This window comes from Brassica napus, chromosome C6 (assembly GCF_020379485.1).
Source record: "Brassica napus cultivar Da-Ae chromosome C6, Da-Ae, whole genome shotgun sequence".
Taxonomy (NCBI): Eukaryota; Viridiplantae; Streptophyta; class Magnoliopsida; order Brassicales; family Brassicaceae; genus Brassica; species Brassica napus.
The window spans coordinates 21818813-21842359 of NC_063449.1; the positions used below are offsets into that span (position 1 = coordinate 21818813).

Sequence of the window (23547 nt, forward strand, 5' to 3'; positions counted from 1 at the left end):
ACAACCTAATGACTATAATTTCTCTATCAGGTATATATAATATAAATAACACAAAATATAGTGACGAAAATGCTTGCACTGTGGTACATAGGTTTTCTTTCCGTTTTGCTTATATTGATTCTATACCTCATATTTTGTTGTTATTGTTGTCCCAAAAAAAAATACACTATTGCTTTTTTTTTCGTCATTAGTAAACGGTATTGACTATCAAATTTAGAGCTCAGATGACACAATCAAATCAAGAATAGATGCATAAACTTAATCATCATAAAGCAGAGTCTAAAACATTTTCAACAAACCATTTCAATCAATCAAAAAGAAAGGACAAAGAGGAATCAACAAAGCCATTTATTAATATAGGTTTTACACAACTGGCTTATTGGTGAAGAAGGTGTAAACTTAATGGATTACTATGCCCTGTGTTTGAGAACTTTCTTCTCAAGTTCATCTTTCCTTGCTCCAACGATCCTTTCAATCTCTTTACCATTTTTCACCAGCACAAAAGTTGGCATCCCCGTCACATTGAACTCTTTAGCCACATCCTGAAAACATTGAAATTGTAGTATGTTTTTAAACCTTTATTCTCATAACAAAAACACAAATGAATGTGGCGGAATCCATCTCAAACAACTCGACTGATCTGCAGATGTACCATACCAAAAAATATATATCTACCAGACACAAAAACAGTGAATACTGAAGGTCAATTCCAGTAATGGTGGATACAAATGTACAGAGACAGCAGAAAGTTGAAACCTAGGTCTTATATTACAGTATAACAACAACAAAATGCAGTAAAGTTTCAATCTTTATCTCACTACAGAACCAAGAAAGTGCGAATAAAGAAGCAGGTGGCTAAACCCAATTCCACAAGATCATATCTTATATCATCAGAACTTGATCCGATCAGCAGTTATACAATAGAGCTATATCTCTACCTTAATCTTCCCAACACTGGATCAAAATGAAAACTCTGTATTCGATATCACAAAAACCCCTTACCAGACACAGAAACTGTGAACGATGGAGATCTACCCCAGAAATGATGGATACAAATGTCGAGAGAAACCGAAAGTTGAAACCTTGGTCGTACATTACGACAAAATGCAGTAAAGTTTCAAACTTTTTCTCATTACAAAACCAATAAAGTTCAGATGGGTAAACCCATATCATCAAATCCGTATCATATATCATCAGAAGTCGATCCCATCTACAGCTATACCTATACTATAAAGCTACCTACTTTGTCAATGGATCTATTAAAGTTAGAGAGAAGAAGTTTATTATACTCACGGGAAGTTCATCGACATCCAATTTGACGAATTCAACATCAGTGAACTTGGCAGCCATGGCGATGAACGCAGGCTCGATCATCCTACAAGGTCCACACCAGGATGCTGAGAAGTCAACCACCAGCTTTTCTCCCACAGTTCAAAACCCAATATCAGTTAACTCGATTTCACATCTAACGAATCGGATCTGATCGATACGTACCAGTTTCGAGGATTCTTTGATCTCGTTGAAGTGAAGCTGCCACCGAGCCGATGAGCTAAACTTCATGACGCGACTTTGCTCGGATTCATTCGCTGCAACTGCTTCTTCTCCACCACCTCCAAACACAGATGATAATACACCTCCCATTTTCTCTCTTCTCTCTTCTCTCTTCTCTCTCTTTTTAAAAGTCTTTTACGAACAAGTAAGCGGCGGAGAATATTATTCCGCTTAAGAACCACGCTCTCTTCCATGGTCAACGATGGTATGCACACATCCTGCCGTTTTATTTTTTACTTTTGATTCCACACGGATGCACATCCTGACGTTTTTATCTTATCTCTATTAAGATGGCAAATGGCAAATGGCAAATGGCAAATGGCAAATGGCAAATGGCAAATGGCAAATAACCATAAACCAAAACAACCGATCCAACCAAACCCAATTATAAAGAACCTGAAGTCAGATAAATGATGCAAAAACAAAAAAAAAATATAAAAAAATATCTAAAGATAGCACTAAAAAAGTTTTTATACAAATATAGACTCTAATAATCAAAATAACCAAAATATTTTATTAAAGAGGTAAATATACACTTATACCCATAGGGTTAACTAATCCAAACCTTAGGATTTAGAGCTAAGTGTGAGATTTGGGATTGATGTTTAAAATTTTATAAAATAAAAAATAAATATTAAAAAATTTAAAAATAGTTTCAAAAAGTATTTTTTGAATCACAGAAAGAAAATTTGAAAAAAAAGGTACAAAATTTTATTTTTTATTAAACAAGTTTGAATTTGAAAACATATAATCTAAAACTATAATTTTTTTTGTCATACTATAAAAAATATATTTTATTATATTTATATTTTATTTTTTATTTATATATCTAGGGTATTAGGGTCTTTTTACCTATTAAATGAAATATTTTGGTCATTTTTCTCTTTAAGACTTATTTTTGTGACAAAAACATGAAAATGGTTTATTTAGGAGAATTGCCCTAAAATATATCTATCTATCTATTCTATTAAAACTTAAAGGAAACTACATTTTAAAACTAGGCTCATTTAGCTCAATATACAAAAGAAAAATGCTAGTTAGGTATATATGCAAAATTCAAAAGTATTTGCAAAAAAAAAAAAAGTGGTAAGAGGAGTAAGATAAGATTACAAATCAATTCCTAGGTATCTAATTATAATGTTCAAAACAAAATAACAAGAGAATTAATATAAAAAAATTGTGTCAGAAATCGAATATCTTAACAAAATACTTTTTTTTGAAAGAAACAAATACTTTTTTTTATCTGATTTTGTCATCAATGGATAAAGACGTTAGTCTCCGGATATTGTAAGTACTAACTGTTACTTAAACATCACATCGCTACATATGCTAAACCAATAATTCTTAAATAATAAACACTAATCCATGATTCCCTAACAATATTCCCTAATTACTAAACACTAAATCCAAAATCATAAACTCTAAATTCTAAAGCTTAGATAATATATCTTACACTAAAACCTAAACCATAAACTTTTTTTGTTTATATTCGTAATAGGTGTAAATTTTTAAAAATTTAATTATCAGATATTACAAAGTTAATATAAATAGTACATGTAATGGTTACTAAATACTTTTTCCAAAAAAGTACAATACTAAAATATATCAATGATCGAAATGAGATTTTTTTACAACAAGGATCAAATTGAGTTATTAGAATATAGGGAGTAATATTTATATAGGGAAAATTTAGAGAAATACACTCAAATAAGATTGTAATTTGAAAACTACACCATTGTTTAAGTTTTTGGAAAAATACATTTATGTATAAATAAATTTACCAAATTGTCCAATCTTAATATTTCTCAATTCTTAATTTATTTTATTTTATATGTAAAGTAACGACCAAATACTTTTATTAATCATTATCATTGTTTACGATAGCCTCCAAAAATTGAGGAAATTCATGGAACGATCTCCACAGAGTACTTAAAGAGAAAGACTTTCTAGCTGAAGAATCTGCTGCTCTCTATTATTATTTCTCTTGGTATGTTGAAATCTGCAGTTAACAAACATTACTATCCAAAAAGAAACGGTAGATAGGTAGAAATGAAATCGAGGCTGGAAATTCTTGTTCTGAATACTATTATTTATAATAGCATTATCTCCTTCAAAAATCAGATTAGTGTATCCCAATGACCATGAAGCTTGCATTGCCCAGATCAAAGCTGTAAATTTTGATTCTTCGACTGTTGGACGACCTTTAAAAACATCCAAGCCTGATTCGAGAACAATGCCGTTACTACTTCATATCACCCAACCCATACCCGAGTTATGATGACCTGAAAATGAGAGGCATCATAGTTATATTTGACCCATCCTATCGGTGGAGGAGACCAAGCTGAAATTTCTGTATTATGAGATCGTTGTCTAGTTGGGCCTCGAGACAAATCTGGAAAAGATACAAACCATTCCATAACATATGCCTTTGCTCTATCTAATATTATAGCTTCCGGAATATTTATCTTCCGAAATAGTAACTCGTTCCTGCTTTTCCAGAATCTCCATATAAGCCAAAAGGTAGTTGTCTACTTTCCTCCATTAACATATCATATTTGTAATTGTGAAAAACAGCTTTAGCTTATCTTCTAGTGATCATGTGTCATCTGTGAGCGTAGTTAAATAACCAGCTGCTCTCCACGCTGTTTTTGCATATGGACATGTGAATAAAATATGAAAAGTTGATTCCTCGCAATCGCAACAACGGGCACAATTCGGATCCACTTAAATGTGTCAATACCGAAGATTACTTTTAGAGAGAATAATTCTGGATGCAAACAATCTTGATTTGTTTATATAAGATTAAGAAAATAAAATAAAATTTATGTAAACTTCATGGTAAAGTCAAAACAAATCCTAATTTGTTTACTTTATATTACCTTTGTTATTGTAAAATTTTAAATGGTAAAATAACATATTTATCTCAACACACATATTTAAATGTCAATTTATATTTAAGAAAGTGTAGTTTTCAAAAAATAAAATAGAAGGTGTAATTTTCAAATTTCAAACTCTTAATGGAGTAATTTACAAATTATCCCATTTATATATCTTATAACCGGATATTACTTAAATATTCTGGATTAAACTTGTAATATCACGAAATATTATTTTATTAACAGATTTTAAATGTAAGTTAGCTTAAAATAATACCAATAGTTAATAATGTTCAGATAAAAAGTACATTGAGGTGGATATGAAGTTTACTTATCGGATATTACCTAGTTAATAGGGACTATGACGGTCATAGTCGGAAAATGATTTTTATATTACAAAGTTAATCCGGATAAAACTTGTAATAGCATGCTAGAACATTTTGTTAGCCGAGATTTGAAAAGAAAAAATCGAGATGGATATGCAGATATGTTTTTTTTTTAATGTTCAAAGTAAAACGATATTTTCAAAGAATAGTTAATCCGGATCACATAGATATTCCGGATGAAACATTTAATTGGCAGCAACAAAATTTAGATGCCAGAGACTCAGCTCCTACAAATGTGAGGAGACTAAACATGTTGTCATTCTTTTTTGTCATTGGGGTCTGAATACCTTGCATTATAACCTGATTTGAAAAGAAAAGAACAAATATCTCACATTGAACAAGAACTAATGACTGATAATATTACACCATCACCCATCAATGGAAAAGCTGGGTACTACAAAGTTAATCTGGATAAATTTGTGGTAGTTTGTTAAATAATTTTGTCAGTAAATCTAGATGGATGCACATATGTGTCGTAAAGGAACAACTTTGAATCCTAATCAGAAAATTACAAAGATCAAAGGGTCCATTTTTCTATGAAAAAAAGATCTGGGCAGCTTAAGTTCAACCCACAATCATCTCTGTGTATTGAAAGAGATTTTTTTTTTGGGAATTCCATCAAAACAGAAATGATCATAAAACCTAAATCTCCTAACTTCACATCATAATAAAATGAATAAAATTCAACCCAATGTTCTCTCACCAGCTGATCTAGTGGCACAGACTGTGTGGGACGGGGTACAGAGATGTTTGCATATCGACGCTGCTATGAACGGCGGGGGTATAGAGACAGACTGTACTAGTAACGCTACGTATTTATATCTGTACGAGGAGAATGCGGGGTGCGTGGTCTATCTATGCACTATCAGCTTTGTGTGTTTTTGATGCTTTAGGCGTGTTGTTTGTTCGTGTTAAAGCTAAACTTCAATAGTGGAAGCTTTATTTACTTAATCAGTGGTTTGCGTGTCTAACATCTCATACCTCACTAGATGATTCTCATGTTACTCACCCCTCATTCTTTCCGCGTTCAGGTGAGACTGACGAGCAGGAAAGATTCATTTCAGATCGTGGTTTTGGGCGTTTCTACTTATTTTCTTTTTCAGACTTTCATTTTATTGCTTTTATCGATATTTTGGGATTTATTCATCTGTGAATTAATGGTGTTGAAGTGACTTTTGAGAATTAATAAAGAGGAAATTTTCAGAAATTATTATTTATTTTTGAAAATACGGGTATTACAATTCAATTGCTGCAATCTATCACCTGCGGTGAGCCTTCATGCACTGTGACCTAGAGGAGAAAACATAACTTTGGCGTTAGGGGTACCATACACATTTTCTCCAATCGCAACTTGCTCCTTATTCCCGAATCAAGCACCAGGTTGATTTGGACGAGAAGCTTTTTCTAAAATTATCCTCTAAACGTTTTCACAAGGAAACATCTTCATCTTGTGTTGTATTTACTCTGCATTTAGTAACATCATGGTGCTATCTATGCCTTCTACTGCAATGATTCTGATAACTTTATGAATAAGATAGGAGAAGATTATATTTTCCTTGACACCATGATGAGGGAGGTGCATACACTATTTATAGATAGGAAATACATATGAGAGAGAGAAAGATAATGGCTAGGTATCTTGTAATGAATGAGAGTATATATAATGTCTTGAGAGTGTACATGTTTTACTCATCATTTCCATTCCCATTTCAATCATTTAGGAGCATTTAGAGTCCAGTTGGGTGCATAGCATGTGCATGTGTGGTATTTCAGATTTGGAGAAGCTCAAGTTTAAGTTTGGGAGATTTGGTCAAGATAGAAGGCAAAGACCAAGAAAATGAGTCGACCGCAGACCAAGCTTGTCCGCGGTCGAGAAGTATAGCAACCAGCTCTCCTTGGTGGACCCACGGTCACCGACCGCAGACATAGGCGACCCACAGATTTTGGGCAGAAAGGATGGGTGAAGAGTGGTCGTCGACCTGCATACACCAACCGCGGACGTGGATGACACATGAATTTTGGGTAGAGAAGACGGGTGAAGAGTGGTCGACCTGCAAACAGCAACCACAGACATGGGTGATCTGAAGAATTTGACCAGAGATGTGCCATTTGATATGTGGTCGACCCACAGAACTGGCCGCGGTGTGGGTGTTAAGCGGTTGACACCCAGATCAAATTTATCCTTTTATTTTATAGGTCGACCCAAGTTTGTTGGATCGACCCGGTTTGGGTTTTAAGCTAATTAAATAGTTTTAGACCTAAAACATAGATTTGTTCTTGCTTTCTATCTTAATACAATCATCTTTTGGTGAAACCTATTCGCCTATCTTTCTTTGATTTTATTGAGTTATCTTGCAATTTAATCTTGATTAGTTTTGAATCTTCTATGGGTTAGGTTTATCATGCTGATTAGTGAGTATACTCATCTTGAATCTACGAGTTAGGTAGATTTAGGGTGATTAGCGAAGAGTTTAGGTGTTTAATGTTAAATCTACTTGTTCTTATGTTTGCTAAGGTTCCTAATGCTAGATTAGACTTGACAGCTCCCATCAAGAGCATAAGTCATTTTATACACTGAATGTGTGTTAAAAATGCTTGAAAACCTTTGTTTCGCTCTAACTTGACTAACCAAATGGATTTGATGCTAGGATTGTTAGATGGTTAGTAGATTTCACTACAAGAAAAATGAGTTTTTTTAGCGGACGGAAAACGCTATCTAACAATACGATAGCGGTTTATGAAGCGTTGTATCATCGCCCGTCATAGTAAGTCAAACACATTAGATAGCGGTTTTTTGCACTGCTATTTTGCACTGCTATCGTATTGTTATATATTATAGCGTTTTTTGTATGCGATTAAATGTTTTTTAATAGCGTATATTTTTTGTTATTATTTACATTATTAAAAATTAAAAAAAAAAATACAAATACAAATACAAATATGTTATAAAAGGAACTGGAATTTTATTGTATCGCGGGAATTTAAATAAGGGCAAAATTTATACCCGTAGAATTTATAACACTGATAGAAGGAGTGTATTAGAGAGAGAAGAGAAGAGTGAATGATAATTTATAAACGATCGAATCGATCGTTTATATAGAAGTAGAATTTACTGTGCAAATAGTGCAGCGGGCCCCACACCTTTATATATATTCAACGAAGATGGCTCATCTTATCTTTTGTCTTTCGTAACACTCCCCCTTGGGGACCGGTGTCACTATCCATTCTCGCTTAACGTCTTTGTTGCCTCGTTAAAAACCTTTCCAGGAAAACCCAATGGGAAAAACCATAGTAAGGTAAAAAGAGTACAACTACGTAAGCTCCCCCTCGAATGAACAGTCATAGATCCTTCTGATGGCGCATCCCAATGTTATGGATGTGTTTTCTGAATACCGAGGTAGGGAGTGATTTTTTGAAGAGGTCGGCTGCATTGTCGCATGATCGAACATATCTTACTTCAATCTCTTTATTCTTCTCGAGCTCTTGAGTGTATGAGAAGAACTTCGGAGGTATATGTTTGGTTCTATCGCTTTTGATATATCCTTCCTTCGTTTGAGCAACACATGCCGCGTTATCTTCATATAGAATAGTTGGCTCCGTATTTTCGTCAATCCCACTGCTTGAACAGATGTGTCGGCTTATTGATCTTAGCCATACACATTCTCTACTTGCTTCATGGAGTGCAATGATCTCAGCGTGATTTGAAGAAGTAGCAACAAGTGTCTGCTTCTGAGAACGCCAAGATATGGCGGTGCCTCCAATTGTAAAAACATATCCTGTCTGGGATCGAGCTTTGTGTGGATCTGACAAATAACCTGCATCTGCAAAACCAATCATTTGACCTTTTGAACTTTTAGGATAAAACAAGCCTAAATCAGTTGTTCCTTGAAGGTAACGAAAGACATGTTTAATTCCATTCCAATGTCTTCGCGTAGGAGACGAACTGAATCTCGCTAAAAGATTAATGGCAAAAGATATGTCAGGTCGAGTACAATTTGCAAGATACATAAGAGCTCCAATTGCACTTAAGTATGGAGTTTCAGGACCAAGTATTTCTTCATTTTCCTCAGATGGTCGAAACGGATCATTTTCAACATTAAGTGATCTAACGACCATCGGGGTGCTAAGAGGAGTTGCTTTATCCATGTTAAAGCGTTTCAATACTCGTTTGGTATATGTAGACTGGTGTACAAATATACCCTTTCGAGAATGCTCAATTTGTAATCCTAGACAATATTTTGTCTGGCCGAGATCTTTCATCTCAAATTCTCCTTTCAGATAGTTTGATGCCTTTTGGATTTCGTTTTGAGTTCCAATAATATTAAGATCATCAACGTACACCGCGATTATCACAAATCCGGATGTTGTTTTCTTTATGAAAACACAAGGGCATATAGGATCATTCGTGTATCCTTCTTTTGTTAAGTGTTCGCTGAGACGATTATACCACATTCGTCCAGATTGTTTTAACCCATATAATGATCTTTGCAATTTTATTGCACATAACTCTTTAGGTTTGGAACTTAACGTTTCTGGCATTTTAAATCCATCTGGGATTCTCATATAGATATCAGTATCTAATGATCCATATAAATATGCCGTAACGACATCCATGAGACGCATTTCTAAATTTTCATTGGCCGCTAGGCTCATCAGGAATCTAAATGTGATTGCGTCCATGACAGGAGAATAAGTTTCCTCATAATCAATTCCTGGCCTTTGAGAGAAACCTTGGGCTACGAGACGAGCTTTGTATCTTGTAATCTCGTTTTTCTCATTTCTTTTTCGGACAAACACCCATTTGTACCCAACTGGTTTTACATCTTTGGGTGTGAGCACAATAGGTCCGAATACATTTCGTTTGTTAAGCGAATCTAATTCGACTTGAATTGCATCTTTCCATTTTATCCAGTCATGTCTCTTTTGACATTCATATACAGACTTTGGTTCTGGATCTTCGTTTTCTTCATTTATTTCCTTTGCTAAAAGGTATGAGAAAACGTCATCAATATCATCCATCTCATTTCGTTTCCATATCTTTCCATTATGGATGTAATTGATAGAAATCTCATGATTTCCTTCAGATTCAAGATGCTTTATATTGTCATTAGATTCACAATTTTCTTCGTCCAAAATATTTTCTGTTATTTTGGGAGTATCATGCTTTTCACATTCCTTACGTTTTCTAGGAAGTTTATCCTTTGAACCAATAGGTCTACCGCGCTTTAAACGTGTTCCTGATTCACGTGTATCAACTGCCGTTCCACCATTTTGTGGTATTTCAATACGAGCAGGAGTATTTGCAGCGGGTATATGTGATTTAGTTACCATTTTGGTATCAGCAAATGCATCAGGTAGCTGATTTGCTATATTTTGTAAATGCATGATACGTCGAACTTCTAGTTCTGACTGTTTCGTAGGAGGATCAAGGTGTAATAACGATGGTACACTCCATTTGATCTCTTTTCCTACTTGTTTATTGTCTCCCCCTAGAGTTGGGAATTCTTTCTCATTGAAATGACAATCGGCAAATCGTGCCGTAAACACATCACCAGTTTGTGGTTCTAGGTATCTTATTATTGATGGAGAATCATAGCCAATATATATTCCCAACCGTCTTTGCGGTCCCATCTTTGTACGTTGTGGTGGTGCTATTGGAATATAAACCGCACAACCAAAGATTTTTAGATGAGAGATATTTGGTTCTTTTCCAAATGCTAACTGTAATGGGGAATATCTATGGTATGCACTTGGTCTTATCCGAATTAGTGCTTCTGCATGCAAAATAGCATGTCCCCATACAGAGGTTGGGAGTTTTGATCTCATGATCAATGGCCTTGCAATTAGTTGCAGCCGTTTAATTAATGATTCTGCCAAACCATTTTGTGTATGAACATGAGCAACAGAATGCTCTACTTCAATCCCTGATACCATACAATAATCATTAAAAGCTTGGGATGTGAATTCACCAGCGTTATCTAATCTAACTCTTTTAATTGGATAATCTGAGAACTGTGCTCTTAATTTGATTATCTGAGTTAGAAATCTCGCAAATGCCATATTTCGAGATGATAACAAACAAACATGTGACCATCTACTCGATGCATCGATTAATACCATAAAGTAGTAGAATGGTCCACACGGTGGATGTATTGGTCCACAAATATCACCTTGGATTCTTTCCAAAAACTTTGGTGATTCTTTGTCAACTTTGGTTGGTGATGGTCTTATGATTAATTTCCCAAGAGCACACGCATCACATGTCATTTTATTACTTTGGTATATATCTTGGGTTTTTATTGAATGACCATGTGAGCTTTCAATGATTTTTCGCATCATTGTAGTGCCTGGATGACCAAGGCGATCATGCCATAATGTAACATCTTCTGGATTTCTTTTTATCACAAGATGTGATTCTATAGCATCAATATAAGTGTGATGCAATCCAGAAGGAAGTTCTGGAAATTTTTCCAGTACAAGGCCTTTGCCTGATTTTTCAGAAGTTATATACAAATACTTCTTTCCATTCTCAGTTGCAGACTGAGTGTTATACCCTTGACGGTATATATCTTTGAAACTCAACAAATTTCTCTTAGAATTTGGAGAATATAAGGCATTATCTATGGAAAACTTTGTTCCATTAGGCAACATAAAGTTCGCCTTGCCAATTCCTTCGATCAGGTCTGTAGGACCTGATATTGTGTTTATAGTCATTTTTACTGACTTTAAAGTAGAGAAATATCTCTTATCCTTCAGTATAGTGTGCGTTGTGCCACTATCTGGTATGCAAACTTCTCTACCAATTTGTTTAGTTGTTGTTCCATTTGCTTTCTTATCCATTTCTGTAACACACAGTTAATATCAATAAAGAAAATAAACTTTCATAAGTAAACATATTATGCATCAATAACAAGTACACAATAATTATACATTAGATATTTTGAAATACAACATTATTCTGAAAGTGAAATACATAATATTTTATGGCATCACTAGGCATTATTAAGCTTGATCAGTACAAGCACTTCAATTATTTTGATGAGTGGCCTCGTCGAAATCTCCCATAAAGTCAGAGGATTCGAGGTATGTCGATGTTGTACCCACAAGGTGTTCATTGAGATTTACTTCCTTTGCCTTGCCTTTAATAGATTCTTGGTACAATTGGCATAGATGCCGAGGAGTTCGACATACTTGAGACCAGTGTCCCTTCGATCCACATCTGTAACAGACGTTCTCATTTTTATGAGTAGGGTTTTCTTGGGTTTCTTTTCCTTTTACCCGATCAGATCGATTCCATGTGTTGGATCCCCTTCCTCTTGGGTTGTTACTCCTTTCATGGTTGCGGTTAAATCGATAACCACGACCACGACCAAAACCACGATTGTGACCACGGCCACGACCACGCCCACGATAGGAATAATTTCCTTTTTCCGGATTTTTTATATCCGTTGCATTTACCTCAGGAAATGCTTTGGTTCCCGTGGGTCGGGCATTGTGGTTTTTAATGAGGAGTTCATTATTTCTCTCCGCTATTATAAGCGCCACAGCGAGTTCAGAGAACCTCGTATACCCACAATTTCTATATTGTTCTTGTAGAACATAATGATTTTTGTGGAACGTTTGGTAAGTTTTCTCGAGCATTTCTGCTTCCGAGACAGGCTTACCGCAATAATCTAATTGCGCCGCTATTCTCAATATAGCGGAATTGTACGTTTCCACTTTTTCAAAATCTTGAAATCGTAGATTTTTCCACTCATCGAGTGCATGGGGGAGAGTAATTTTCTTTTGGTTATCAAACCTCTCCTTCAGAGCTTTCCAAAGATCTAAGGGATCTTTGGTTCTCGCATAATCATGCGTAAGATTTTCATCTAGATGCCTTCTCAGAAATATCACGGCCTTAGCCTTTTCATGAGAGGTTGATATATTGCCTTCTTTTATTGTTTCGAGTATTTTCTCGGAATCTAGATGAAGCTCCATGTTTGTAACCCATGCCGTGTAGTTTGTCCCAGTTACTTCCAATGCCGGAAACTGAAGTTTCTCGATTTTTTGCCATTTGAATTTCTAAAGCACATAAATAAAAATTATTAGAATATTATTAATATTAAAAGGAACCGTTTACATTAATCATGCAAGCAATTACAAGGAGAAGCGATGTAAAGAAAATTAAACCGATATTCATCTTAAATTCACTCGGAGTAAATTCTCCAACGAATAAACCATAAATAGAAACACAAATAAAAATGGCACATAAAAACAAAAGTGCGCGAATCATCTTTCTTGAAATGAAAAATCGGAGGAGAGCGATTTGAATATATTTGAGAGAAGATGAAATGTTTTGGATGAAAAAATGGAGTAAAAATGAGTTGTATTTATAGATGAAAATTACTGTTCATGACCGTTGGAGAAAGGGGAAATTTTGAAAAAATTTCTTTGTGACCGTTGGGGTTAAATCGAGTGCACTAAAAATCAGTCTGAAAATATCGTATTAAACGGTCGATCAAATCTATAAAATTTCATAAAAGTAAAATTATGGCTATGAAATATTTATGTTATAACAACAAATCATGCGACGGCTCAGCCGATCAATGCAGAGTAATAAATAAATTATACGGCGGCTCGGCCGACCAATTAATAATAAACAGAATATAAAGCGGCTCGGCCGACCAATAAATAATAAACAGAATATTAGGCGGCTCGGCCGACCAATAAATAATAAACAGAATATAAGGCGGCTCGGCCGACCAATAAATAAATTAAATTACTAGTAAATAATATAGGCGGTATTCCGGCCATTATAACATGATATAAATAATAGTAGAGGCGGTATACCGACCATTATAACAGGGTATAAATGATACAAATAAATTTTACCGAATCGCAGAGTGATCGTGCTGATAACGTGTTATAAAAGGAACTTGAATTTTATTGTATCGCGGGAATTTAAATAAGGGCAAAATTTATACCCGTAGAATTTATAACACTGATAAAAAGAGTGTATTAGAGAGAGAAGAGTGAATGATAATTTATAAACGATCGAATCGATCGTTTATATAGAAGTAGAATTTACTGTGCAAATAGTGCAACAGACCCCACATTTTTATTTTATGTATATTCAACGAAGACGGCTCATCTTATCTTTTGTCTTCAGTAACAAAATAAAAATATTTTAAAATTTTAAAATATCGATATTAGTTACATATTTAAGGATTGGTATATTAAACTAAACCAAACTAAGCCAAGCTAAACCAATTTTTGAAAAAATAGAAACTAAACCTAAATTTCTAAACCACATCTTCAATCATCTATCTTCTTCGTGCTTGGCTCCACCTCCACACCACTACCCTAACTTCTGCCATATCCACACCACAGCTTCTTCAGATCTGAAGATTCATTGTCTCCGCCGGATCCATCACCGCAAGCTCGTCCCATTTACCTCGCCGCATCTCTTCTTCCTCTTTTATCTATGCACCACCTCCGCCGCATCTTCTTCCTCCTCTTCATGACGTTGTCTCATTCTGTTATTAAGAACAATAATAAAATCAAAATCAAACAATGAGAGAGACAGAAGATGTCGATTAGAATCTCAAGCACATAAAAGATCCAAATAAATCAAAGATCAAAGAGAATAAGAAATAGATTCTGACGGTGATATGGCGGTAGCACGAGATGTTGGTGTCGCGAGATGTCGGGGATGGAGAGATAGGTCGGTGAGAATTGGTGGATTAATCAAATAAAACAAAGAGAGAGTGAAAGTGAAGATCTGTGTAAACCGTAAGGAGAAGAAAATGAGATGAACAAGAAAAATAAGAAAGACGAGGCAACCTTTAGCCAATGAAATTTCATCACCTAGATTAAGGTTTACCAACGGTTGAGATTAAGTTTTGCTTATCCCCACCAATTTTTATTAGCCAATAAGTTTTTCATTTTTGGTTTATCTTTTCTTTGCTATATAGTATTTTCTTGTCAATAAAGTTATAAGAAACTTAGTTTGTATTTTTATTTAATTTACGTATAGAAATAGATTTTCATATTTTATTTTATTGTTTATAATACAGTTTTATGAGTAAAAATATAAAATGAAGGTTTTAAGTGTTTTTGGTAAAAAAAAAATAGAATATAGGATTAAAAGGTTTATGTATAAGAATTGAAATTAAAGTTTGAAACATAAATTTGGATTTTATGCTTAGGAAAAGATTTAATATTAGAATTTAGATTAAAAATTGTAAGAGATTCAATTTTAAGAAGTTTAAGTTTAATGTTTGGGTCTTTTAATGTTTGTGATATATAGGGTTTGGAGTGTTGGAGGGTTAGATTTTATGTTTTGAGATAAAATTTTGGATTCGAAGTTAAATAATAAAAACGATTAGAGTTTTTAAGATTTTTAGTTAGAGTTTACAATATATAATTAATCTCGGTGTGTTTCAAAAAAAAGATTAATTTGGGGTATGATATATATATATATATATATATAAGTCTAAAGTTTAGGGTTTGAAGTTTAGATGATATTTTAAAATTTAATTTTTAATAATATTAAAATTTGAATTTAAACTTTGATTTGTGATTAAAATAAAAAAAATACTTGAGCTTTAAGGTTTATGTTTAAAGTTTATGGTTTAGAGTATAGAGTTTTTAAAAGTTGATAAATGAAATTTATAGAGAGAGAAAGTAAAATAAGGATGAGAGGGAAAATCAACTATTTTCCCGCTTTAATTATGCATAGTGTTTCAAGTTTGAGAGTGCTATATATATACTACGTTTCTAAAAAGTGTTTTCAGAATTTAATTCGGATCAACCAAACATAGCGTTTGTATTTTTGCAAACGTTATCTAAAACTAAAGGGTATGTCAATTATAGCAGAAAGGTAAAAAACGTTATACTGTATTGCTATCAAAACTCATTTTTCTTGTAGTGTTTGTTCTTAATACATGTTTGATTGAAGTAGACCAACGGGATTTGATGTATAATTAATGCTTGATTACATTGAGATTATTGTCTTGGAAAATAATTAATCTATTTTGTGTCTTCTAGACTTATAGAAACTTAACTAGGGCTTTTGGCCTAGTGGTGATTAACTTGATGGCAAAAGCCTAATACGGTGAAGTCACCGAAGTTCGAATTCCGGCCACTAGAGAATTAAAATTTCGGCATCTTTAGAGACATGAGACCGACACGTGACTAGTCTGGACCACTGTTGTGGGGCTAGGATACCCCTGTATAATTCAAAAAAAAAACTTATAGAAACTTTATATTTGTTTGATTAGCACCTTGAATTGGATCTTAATCACCTCAGTTCAATTACATATCACCCGTGGACTCTCTTTTATTACTGATTGAAGGTTTGTGTTTAGGTTACTTGTTACTTGAGTTTGAGTTATAGTTAGACACTTGTTACAACTAAATTCTACTTTGATTGGTTAGACTAAGCTAATAATATGCATTCTCATTACTTGAAACAACTTATGATTGGATTGACATCTCTTGTACTACTCCTATTAGTGGAGTAAACTTTGTACTTATCAATATGCATAAGTTATATATGGAGATTAGTATTATAGTAGGATATTGGGATTAATTGTTAACTGTTGACGAAATCTTATTTTCTTCTGTGATTCCCTTTTCTATTTTGATCCATGTTTCCATTTGTGCTAAGAGATTCATCATAGCTTCTTCTACAGTCGCATTTGTAGAGATACCCATGTCGATCTGACATCAAGCCCCACGAGAGTCCCAAACAATGCGGAACCAGACATTAGTTTGACTGGGTCAATTTTTTTTTATAATAGAATATAAATGATATGCAAATTATTAAAATTAATTAGTTAAATAAATTAAAATTATTAAATAAATTAAAATTATTAAAGTTTATATTTATTCAAACATTAACCTACAAAATAGTATTTGGTATTCATTGGAACTCTATAATCCAAAATGGTTAAAGACAAAAATATAATGAAGAATAAAATAAGAATATGTTATGAAAAATGCAAAAAAGTTTGCTTTTTTTTTTTACTGAAATAGAAATGTTAGACAGCTGGAAAAATTGGAAAGAAAATCAAACAAATTAAAACGTAAGGAAAATATGGAAAGGATTATTAAAGTTTTAATTAGAATGCCATTTCTCCAAAAAGAACTATTAAAGTAGTGACATAGCACCGTAGTCTATTGGTTAAGGTTTAAAGGCTTTCTACATCCAGGTATGAGTTCAAATCCCAATGCAGTTTTTTGCAGATTACAGGAAATCCAGGTTTCAAGTCCAGGAGAAAGTGATTTATTAAACAATTATACAGCATTTCCAACTTAAAACCAATTGACAATTAGTGGATTGGCTCAAATCTCTTATATATTACTCAAGTCTTTTACATATTTCCAATGTGTGATATTCTCTCCAACGCCCTCCCTCGAGATAATGATGCGTATAACCATCAATCTCGCAGAATCCATAATACTCCTCCGAGACTATGCTTTATTTTTTAGCAATCTCGGCGGAACTGAGCTTTCTATGAGCCATCAGCTAATGGGATGATCGGACCATTATCCGGACCGGATTAATGGGTCAGGATGTTGGGCCAGCTCTGATACCATAACAAATTGATGAGAGTAAAGAACACAAAAGTGTTTATGAAAGAATTATATTACTCACATAAAAATAATGTTACAAATGCATAGTTTATATAGAGAAAAAATTAACCTAATTTCCTAAACTAATATGGAATAGTATATAATAGATAATGATAAATTTTCTAATAAATCAGGGTTAAAAAAAAGCAGTGACATTTACCCACGTTATCAAAATGGTAGTATTAAGAATATAAATCATGGGGTCAAGTTACTCCGGAGAGAAAAAGTTACGGGGGTCAATAAATCAATTTTACAGAATTAAACAATTTTGTTTCTTCAAAATACAAGTAATTTTTCTAAAACTCTGAAATTCATAGGGGTGTCAAGTTACCTCCCTCCCCACAAGCGGCCTCTGCCACTGGTCCCAAATACATCCTAGCGGGAACCACGATCCATGCCAAAGCGAAGTAGTTCGACCACTTTTCACCTCCGCAAGGCAAAAGGATTGACCTATTGTCCCATATGAGCCAGCTTTTGTATTCACTTTCACCATCCAAATTGAACATTTAATAATGAAATGCATGTTGATCCTGTTTATCCAGAGCGACGACTTAGAGGACAAGATAAGCAAAGGTTAATTTCAAGCACCATATTGTATTCACTTCTTAAGCTTCCTTCGCATTTCGATTTGCAAACTTCTGGTCATGCTATCTTCACTTTTCTACGGTTTTATCACATGACTTATACTGATTAACAAAATTTCATGGCCTCAGTCAACATTCTTAATCGGCTCCCGAAAACAACAAATTTAAACATGAATATACTAAAATAACAATTTTTTTTTTGGTAAACGTAGAATAGCAAATATTACATCCATAAATTGACTTATTAAAATTATACACGAGTAAATAAAGTTGCAATATTATACAGATGCATATATATAACATGCTACATATAAGACATATATCCGTCATATGCAACGGTTTATTATGCAGTTAATAGAAAACTAAGTGGGAAATATTAAATATCTCCACATAATCATTTTTTTTTCATTTCTTATTAAGCTGACGCTGGTTCTTGAAGTGATCTCTCGGGTTGGCTTCGAAAGGTGCCCTAGGAATAATCGAACCATTCCCACCAGGAGCCTTCATCATCTTCTCTTTCGGGCCGTTCTCATCTGAGCCTGATGTCATCCACGAGAATAGACTAGCGGCCGCTCCAATGGCTCCAACCACGCCGATGACTTTGGTTGCGGTATCGTAAAATGTCGAACTCTCATCTTTGTCATCTTTTCTCTCGGTGCTGTTCATATTGATATGGTCACTATATGAGTGTTTTGATTTGTTGAGTTTAAAGAGGGGAATCAGGAGTGAGTTATATAGAGTGGCAAGCTAGTGTACCTTGCCCCTCAGGAGTAATAAAGACTTTAATTACATAGTAAGGGGGTTTAAACATTTCTACTATTATTATTTCAAAAGTGAGTGAATTATTTTACATTATTGTACTACTAGGTTAAAGCCACTTTCTTGTCTATCGGTCAGAGGAATCTTTAGTACAAGAAAAGCTTTTTGTTTGTCTAATGGTTAGAATGAAGATGCTTTCGTAAGATGCTTTCAATGGATTGCAAGTTTGAATTATTACTAAAGTGACAACAACTTTGAGTCATTGAATGCAAATTTCAGTCGCTAAAATTAAAACCACAAATGGTTTTAATAATTTCAGTGTACCTTCCTCCTCCAGAGTAATAAAGACTTTAGTATGTAATTAACTGAAGTCTCTATATTTATCTTTTGATCAGAAAAAGTCTCTATATTTAGCCAAAGGGAGGCTTACACATTTCTACTATTATTATTTTAGAATTAATGAATTATTTTACATTGTACTATCTAATCTAATCTATTAAAAGAGTAGTACATTTTGTACTTTGCCCTAAGTTCCCCTCAATAATTACCATCTCATGCCACTGTCTTAATAATAAGTATATATTTTAAATTATTATTAATTATCATACACAATTTGCCTTATTTTCAATATTCATATTCGAATATAATAACTAACTCCCGTAAAACATAATTTATGTCCCCAACACATTAATGAGATTATACATGTTTCTTACTAAACCAAACGTTTGGTTTCAAACATCTTGATTGACTAGACCAAAAAGGAATATATCTACCAAGCTCATATAAAAAAGACTTCCAAAAATAAACTATTGAGTATTTTATGGTATTTTTATGTGTAATATAATATATAGGAGCTTTGATGTATCTGGCTAGTCACACACGACCATACATATGCTTTACCGTGAACCTACTATCTAGGTTTAGCTCTTGTCCAACCCAAAGGCACTGGAACGGGATTAAACATGTTCTTCGTTACCTACAAGGAACGAAAGACTTAGGTCTATTTTATACTAACCAAAACAAAGAAGGTTTAGTTGGTTTTGCTGATGCAGGTTATCTCTCGGATCCGCACAATGCTCGATCACAGACAGGCTATGTCTTTACACATGGTGGTACAGCCATATCATGGCTTTCCATGAAGCAGACGATCGCGGCCACATCCTTTAACCATTCTGAGATTTTGGCTATTCATGAGGCCAGCCGCGAGTGTGTATGGTTACGGTCCATGACCAACATTATCCGAATTGATTGTGGGATGACCGAAGGGAAAGACGCACCAACGATCATGTATGAGGACAATGCAGCATGCATAGCTCAGCTTAAGGATGGCTATATTAAAGGAGACATGACGAAACACATCATGCCTAAGTTCTTCTTCACGCATGAGTTACAGAAAGCCGGCGAGGTCCAAGTGGTACAACTGCGTTCAAGTGACAACTCAGCTGATCTATTCACCAAGTCACTTCCGACCTCTACGTTCAGAAAGCTCACGCATCAGATTCGGATGCGTAGACTTAAAGACCTTCAGTGAAGTACAGAACAGGGGGAGTAATACGTGTTGTACTCTTTTTTCTTCACCATGGATTTGTCCCATTGGGTTTTCCTGGTAAGATTTTAATAAGGCAACTTCCAAAGCGTATTACAATCTCTGTATGGTTATGACATCCAAGGGGTAGTGTTATAAACTATACTGTGGATGTCCATAACCGGTCCGTCCATTAGAGAGAGAGAGACGGCGGAGAGAGAGACGGCCGCTTTCCTTTTCCTCATAGGCAACTACTTTCCTATTTGTTTTAGGCTTATGATTTGTACTATTTCATTTTCTAGTTTTTCCATTATTGTATGACAGTGTAATTCCATATATATAAAAGTTATTTATGTTTATGATTAATAAGAATAAGAAACTATTCTCCTAAGTTTCACAACATTCTGTAATTATATCAATAGTGGATATCTTTTTTACATTATATTATACTCTAAAACTTGATGTTTTAAGATTTGTATATATTAATAAAAACTAAATATTATATTAATTTATTAGTTTGTTTAATTCCCAATAAATTTATACCACTCAAATTTTTAGATTTTAATTTATTTTATAATTTAAAATAAAATACATTAACTAAAATTAAAATTTTAATTTATTTTATAATTTTAAAATAAAAGACATTAACTAAAATTAAAACTTCAATATTTTGCATAGAGAAGTTAAAAATTAATCGCTTATAGATGGAGAGATCACTAGATTAAAGCCGCTGTTTATTATTTAGAGCCACTTCTTACTTAAGATTCGTATTTATAATGTTAAGAATAAAAAGCATTCGGTGTTTAATAGGATTACTTTTTCAGTGGACAACGATTCCTATAAAAGAAGATAAGTTAGGCGCATTTCTTTAGGAGAAACATAGTACATAAAGTTGCACTAGTGGTATGTCTTTAGGAGAAATATAGTACATAAAGTTGCACTAGCTGTATATCTTATCTATTAACAAGTGCTATTTGTACGTATGTTTTTTTCTTAAATGAATTCACAATTCATTTTTATGGTCGTAGTAAACAAAATATGTTCTAAAATATGAAAATAAAAATACATCGAAAGAGATTGATTTTTTATGATCCATTTGATAGTGGTTAGCGACCATAGTGTGTTACTTTGTTTTGAAGATACTTAGTTCAAAGTGAAATAACATAAGTGGTTGTGACTAATGAATTCAATAAAAATATAATAAAAATCTGATAATCGTAACAAAGTTAGTTTGAATTTAAACATATAGTAAAATTGATGTTTTATTTATAGAACATACTTACAGTGTTAAGTATTATGTGGACATTATATAAAAGGAACGCTCTTGAAATTTTATTTTAGAGAGTAATCTGAATTTAAACGTGTGTGATGAAGTTTTGTTCATATATTCTTCTTATTTGATTTTTGGTACGAAACTAACTCTAGCAATAGAACATATTAGTAAAAGAGGGAAAACATTTATATCTTTTGTTTGAAAATAATAACGAAAATCGAAAACAGTTTGTAAATAAAACAGAAAATTGGAACATAAGAAACCCCTTATAAATTGTAATAATGATGAATCATAGATGACTTTTTCTACATATGGGACAACTTATGTTTGTATAAAGCCATTGATCAATGCAGTAGAAATGGAAAGTATGGCCGCAAGTAAAAGAGCATAGATAGGTTCCGTTGTTGCAGCTTTCACGATTTCGTAAGTAGACGGTCCATATAACTTTAATAACCAAAAAAAAAATTTGCAGATTCAGGAACGGCCGCATGTCCAAAAATGTCCACCCTCCCTACTGACGTGGCGGTCTGTGGAAAAAGAAAAGACAACTTTATTAGCATAGATATTCCATTTACCGCTAACAAAATAAAAATTGAACTACTGTAGTAGAATATAATAAATAAAGTTTCGAATGTTTACAAACCGTACCGAACCGCACCGCTGTTAATAGCAACATAAATCTTTACATATATATGTATGTATATTTTTGTTATTATTAAGAGCACACCACAATTGTTTCACAATTGTTTCACACTTGTTTCACACTTGTTATCTATGTTATCATTTAGACTCTAAGTTAAGTAGACACTATTAAAAAAGTTAATATTATTGTTTTATAGTTTGTTTGTATGTTTTAATATTTTATGATCAAGTAGACCATCTACTTCATATAACCGATTATAATTTTCAAAACAGTTGCTATTGATTATTTAGAAAATGGTTAAATGGTTTTTTATTATATATTTTTTGGTTAGGTTTATATGAGCATAATTATTTATTTTTTTGTTTTTTTAATTAAAGTTTCATTAGTTAGATTTAATTTTTTGTGATGGGGTGTTACAATATTAGAATACTAAAGATGATGTGCCATCACGACCCATTTTTTTGTCTATAAATTGTAATAGTTTTAAAGTAAAAAAAAATAACTTAAACATTAATGTGATTTTATTTTATGTATTCAACTTGTTATAATATTTGATAAATTTAGTTTAATTATTTGGGTTTTCCTGGTAAGGTTTTAATGAGGCAAATTCCAAAGCGTATTACAATCTCTGTATGGTTATGACGTCCAAAGGGTAGTGTTATAAACTATACTGTGGATGTCCATAACCGGTCCGTCCATTAGAGAGAGAGAGACGGCGGAGAGAGAGACGGCCGCTTTCCTTTTCCTCATAGGCAACTACTTTCCTATTTGTTTTAGGCTTATGATTTGTACTATTTCATTTTCTAGTTTTTCCATTATTGTATGACAGTGTAATTCCATATATATAAAGGTTATTTATGTTTATGATTAATAAGAATAAGAAACTATTCTCCTAAGTTTCACAACATTCTGTAATTATATCAATAGTGGGTATCTTTTTTACATTATATTATACTCTAAAACTTGATGTTTTAAGATTTGTATATATTAATAAAAACTAAATATTATATTAATTTATTAGTTTGTTTAATTCCCAATAAATTTATACCACTCAAATTTTTAGATTTTAATTTATTTTATAATTTAAAATAAAATACATTAACTAAAATTAAAATTTTAATTTATTTTATAATTTTAAAATAAAAGACATTAACTAAAATTAAAACTTCAATATTTTGCATAGAGAAGTTAAAAATTAATCGCTTATAGATGGAGAGATCACTAGATTAAAGCCGCTGTTTATTATTTAGAGTCACTTCTTACTTAAGATTCGTATTTATAATGTTAAGAATAAAAAGCATTCGGTGTTTAATAGGATTACTTTTTCAGTGG

General features: G+C 33.1%; 1 protein-coding gene and 1 long non-coding RNA gene across 2 annotated transcripts; both read right to left on the reverse strand.

The window, feature by feature from the left end:
* Window positions 1-238: 238 nt before the first annotated feature.
* LOC106422910 (thioredoxin H2) lies at window positions 239-1727 on the reverse strand. The gene is made up of 3 exons (XM_013863691.2): window positions 1495-1727; window positions 1294-1416; window positions 239-542 (listed from the first exon to the last, which is right to left on the reverse strand). The coding sequence occupies exons 1-3, from the start codon at window positions 1639-1641 to the stop codon at window positions 411-413; spliced, it is 402 nt and encodes a 133-aa protein (XP_013719145.1). The 5' UTR covers window positions 1642-1727; the 3' UTR covers window positions 239-410.
* Window positions 1728-13961: 12234 nt separating this feature from the next.
* On the reverse strand, window positions 13962-20049 carry LOC125588795. Its single transcript, XR_007324954.1, has 2 exons — window positions 14458-20049; window positions 13962-14328 (listed from the first exon to the last, which is right to left on the reverse strand). It is a non-coding gene; the product is annotated as an uncharacterized LOC125588795 (long non-coding RNA).
* Between the last annotated feature and the right edge of the window lie 3498 nt (window positions 20050-23547).

Coding starts and splice junctions, on each gene's coding strand:
- LOC106422910 (XM_013863691.2), bottom strand. CDS start 1,641: ATGGGAGGTGTATTATCATCTGTGTTTGGAGGTGGTGGAGAAGAAGCA. Junction 1,417..1,494: donor TCAAAGAATCCTCGAAACTG/GTACGTATCGAT, acceptor GTGGGAGAAAAG/CTGGTGGTTGACTTCTCAGC. Junction 543..1,293: donor TGGATGTCGATGAACTTCCC/GTGAGTATAATA, acceptor CAATGTTTTCAG/GATGTGGCTAAAGAGTTCAA.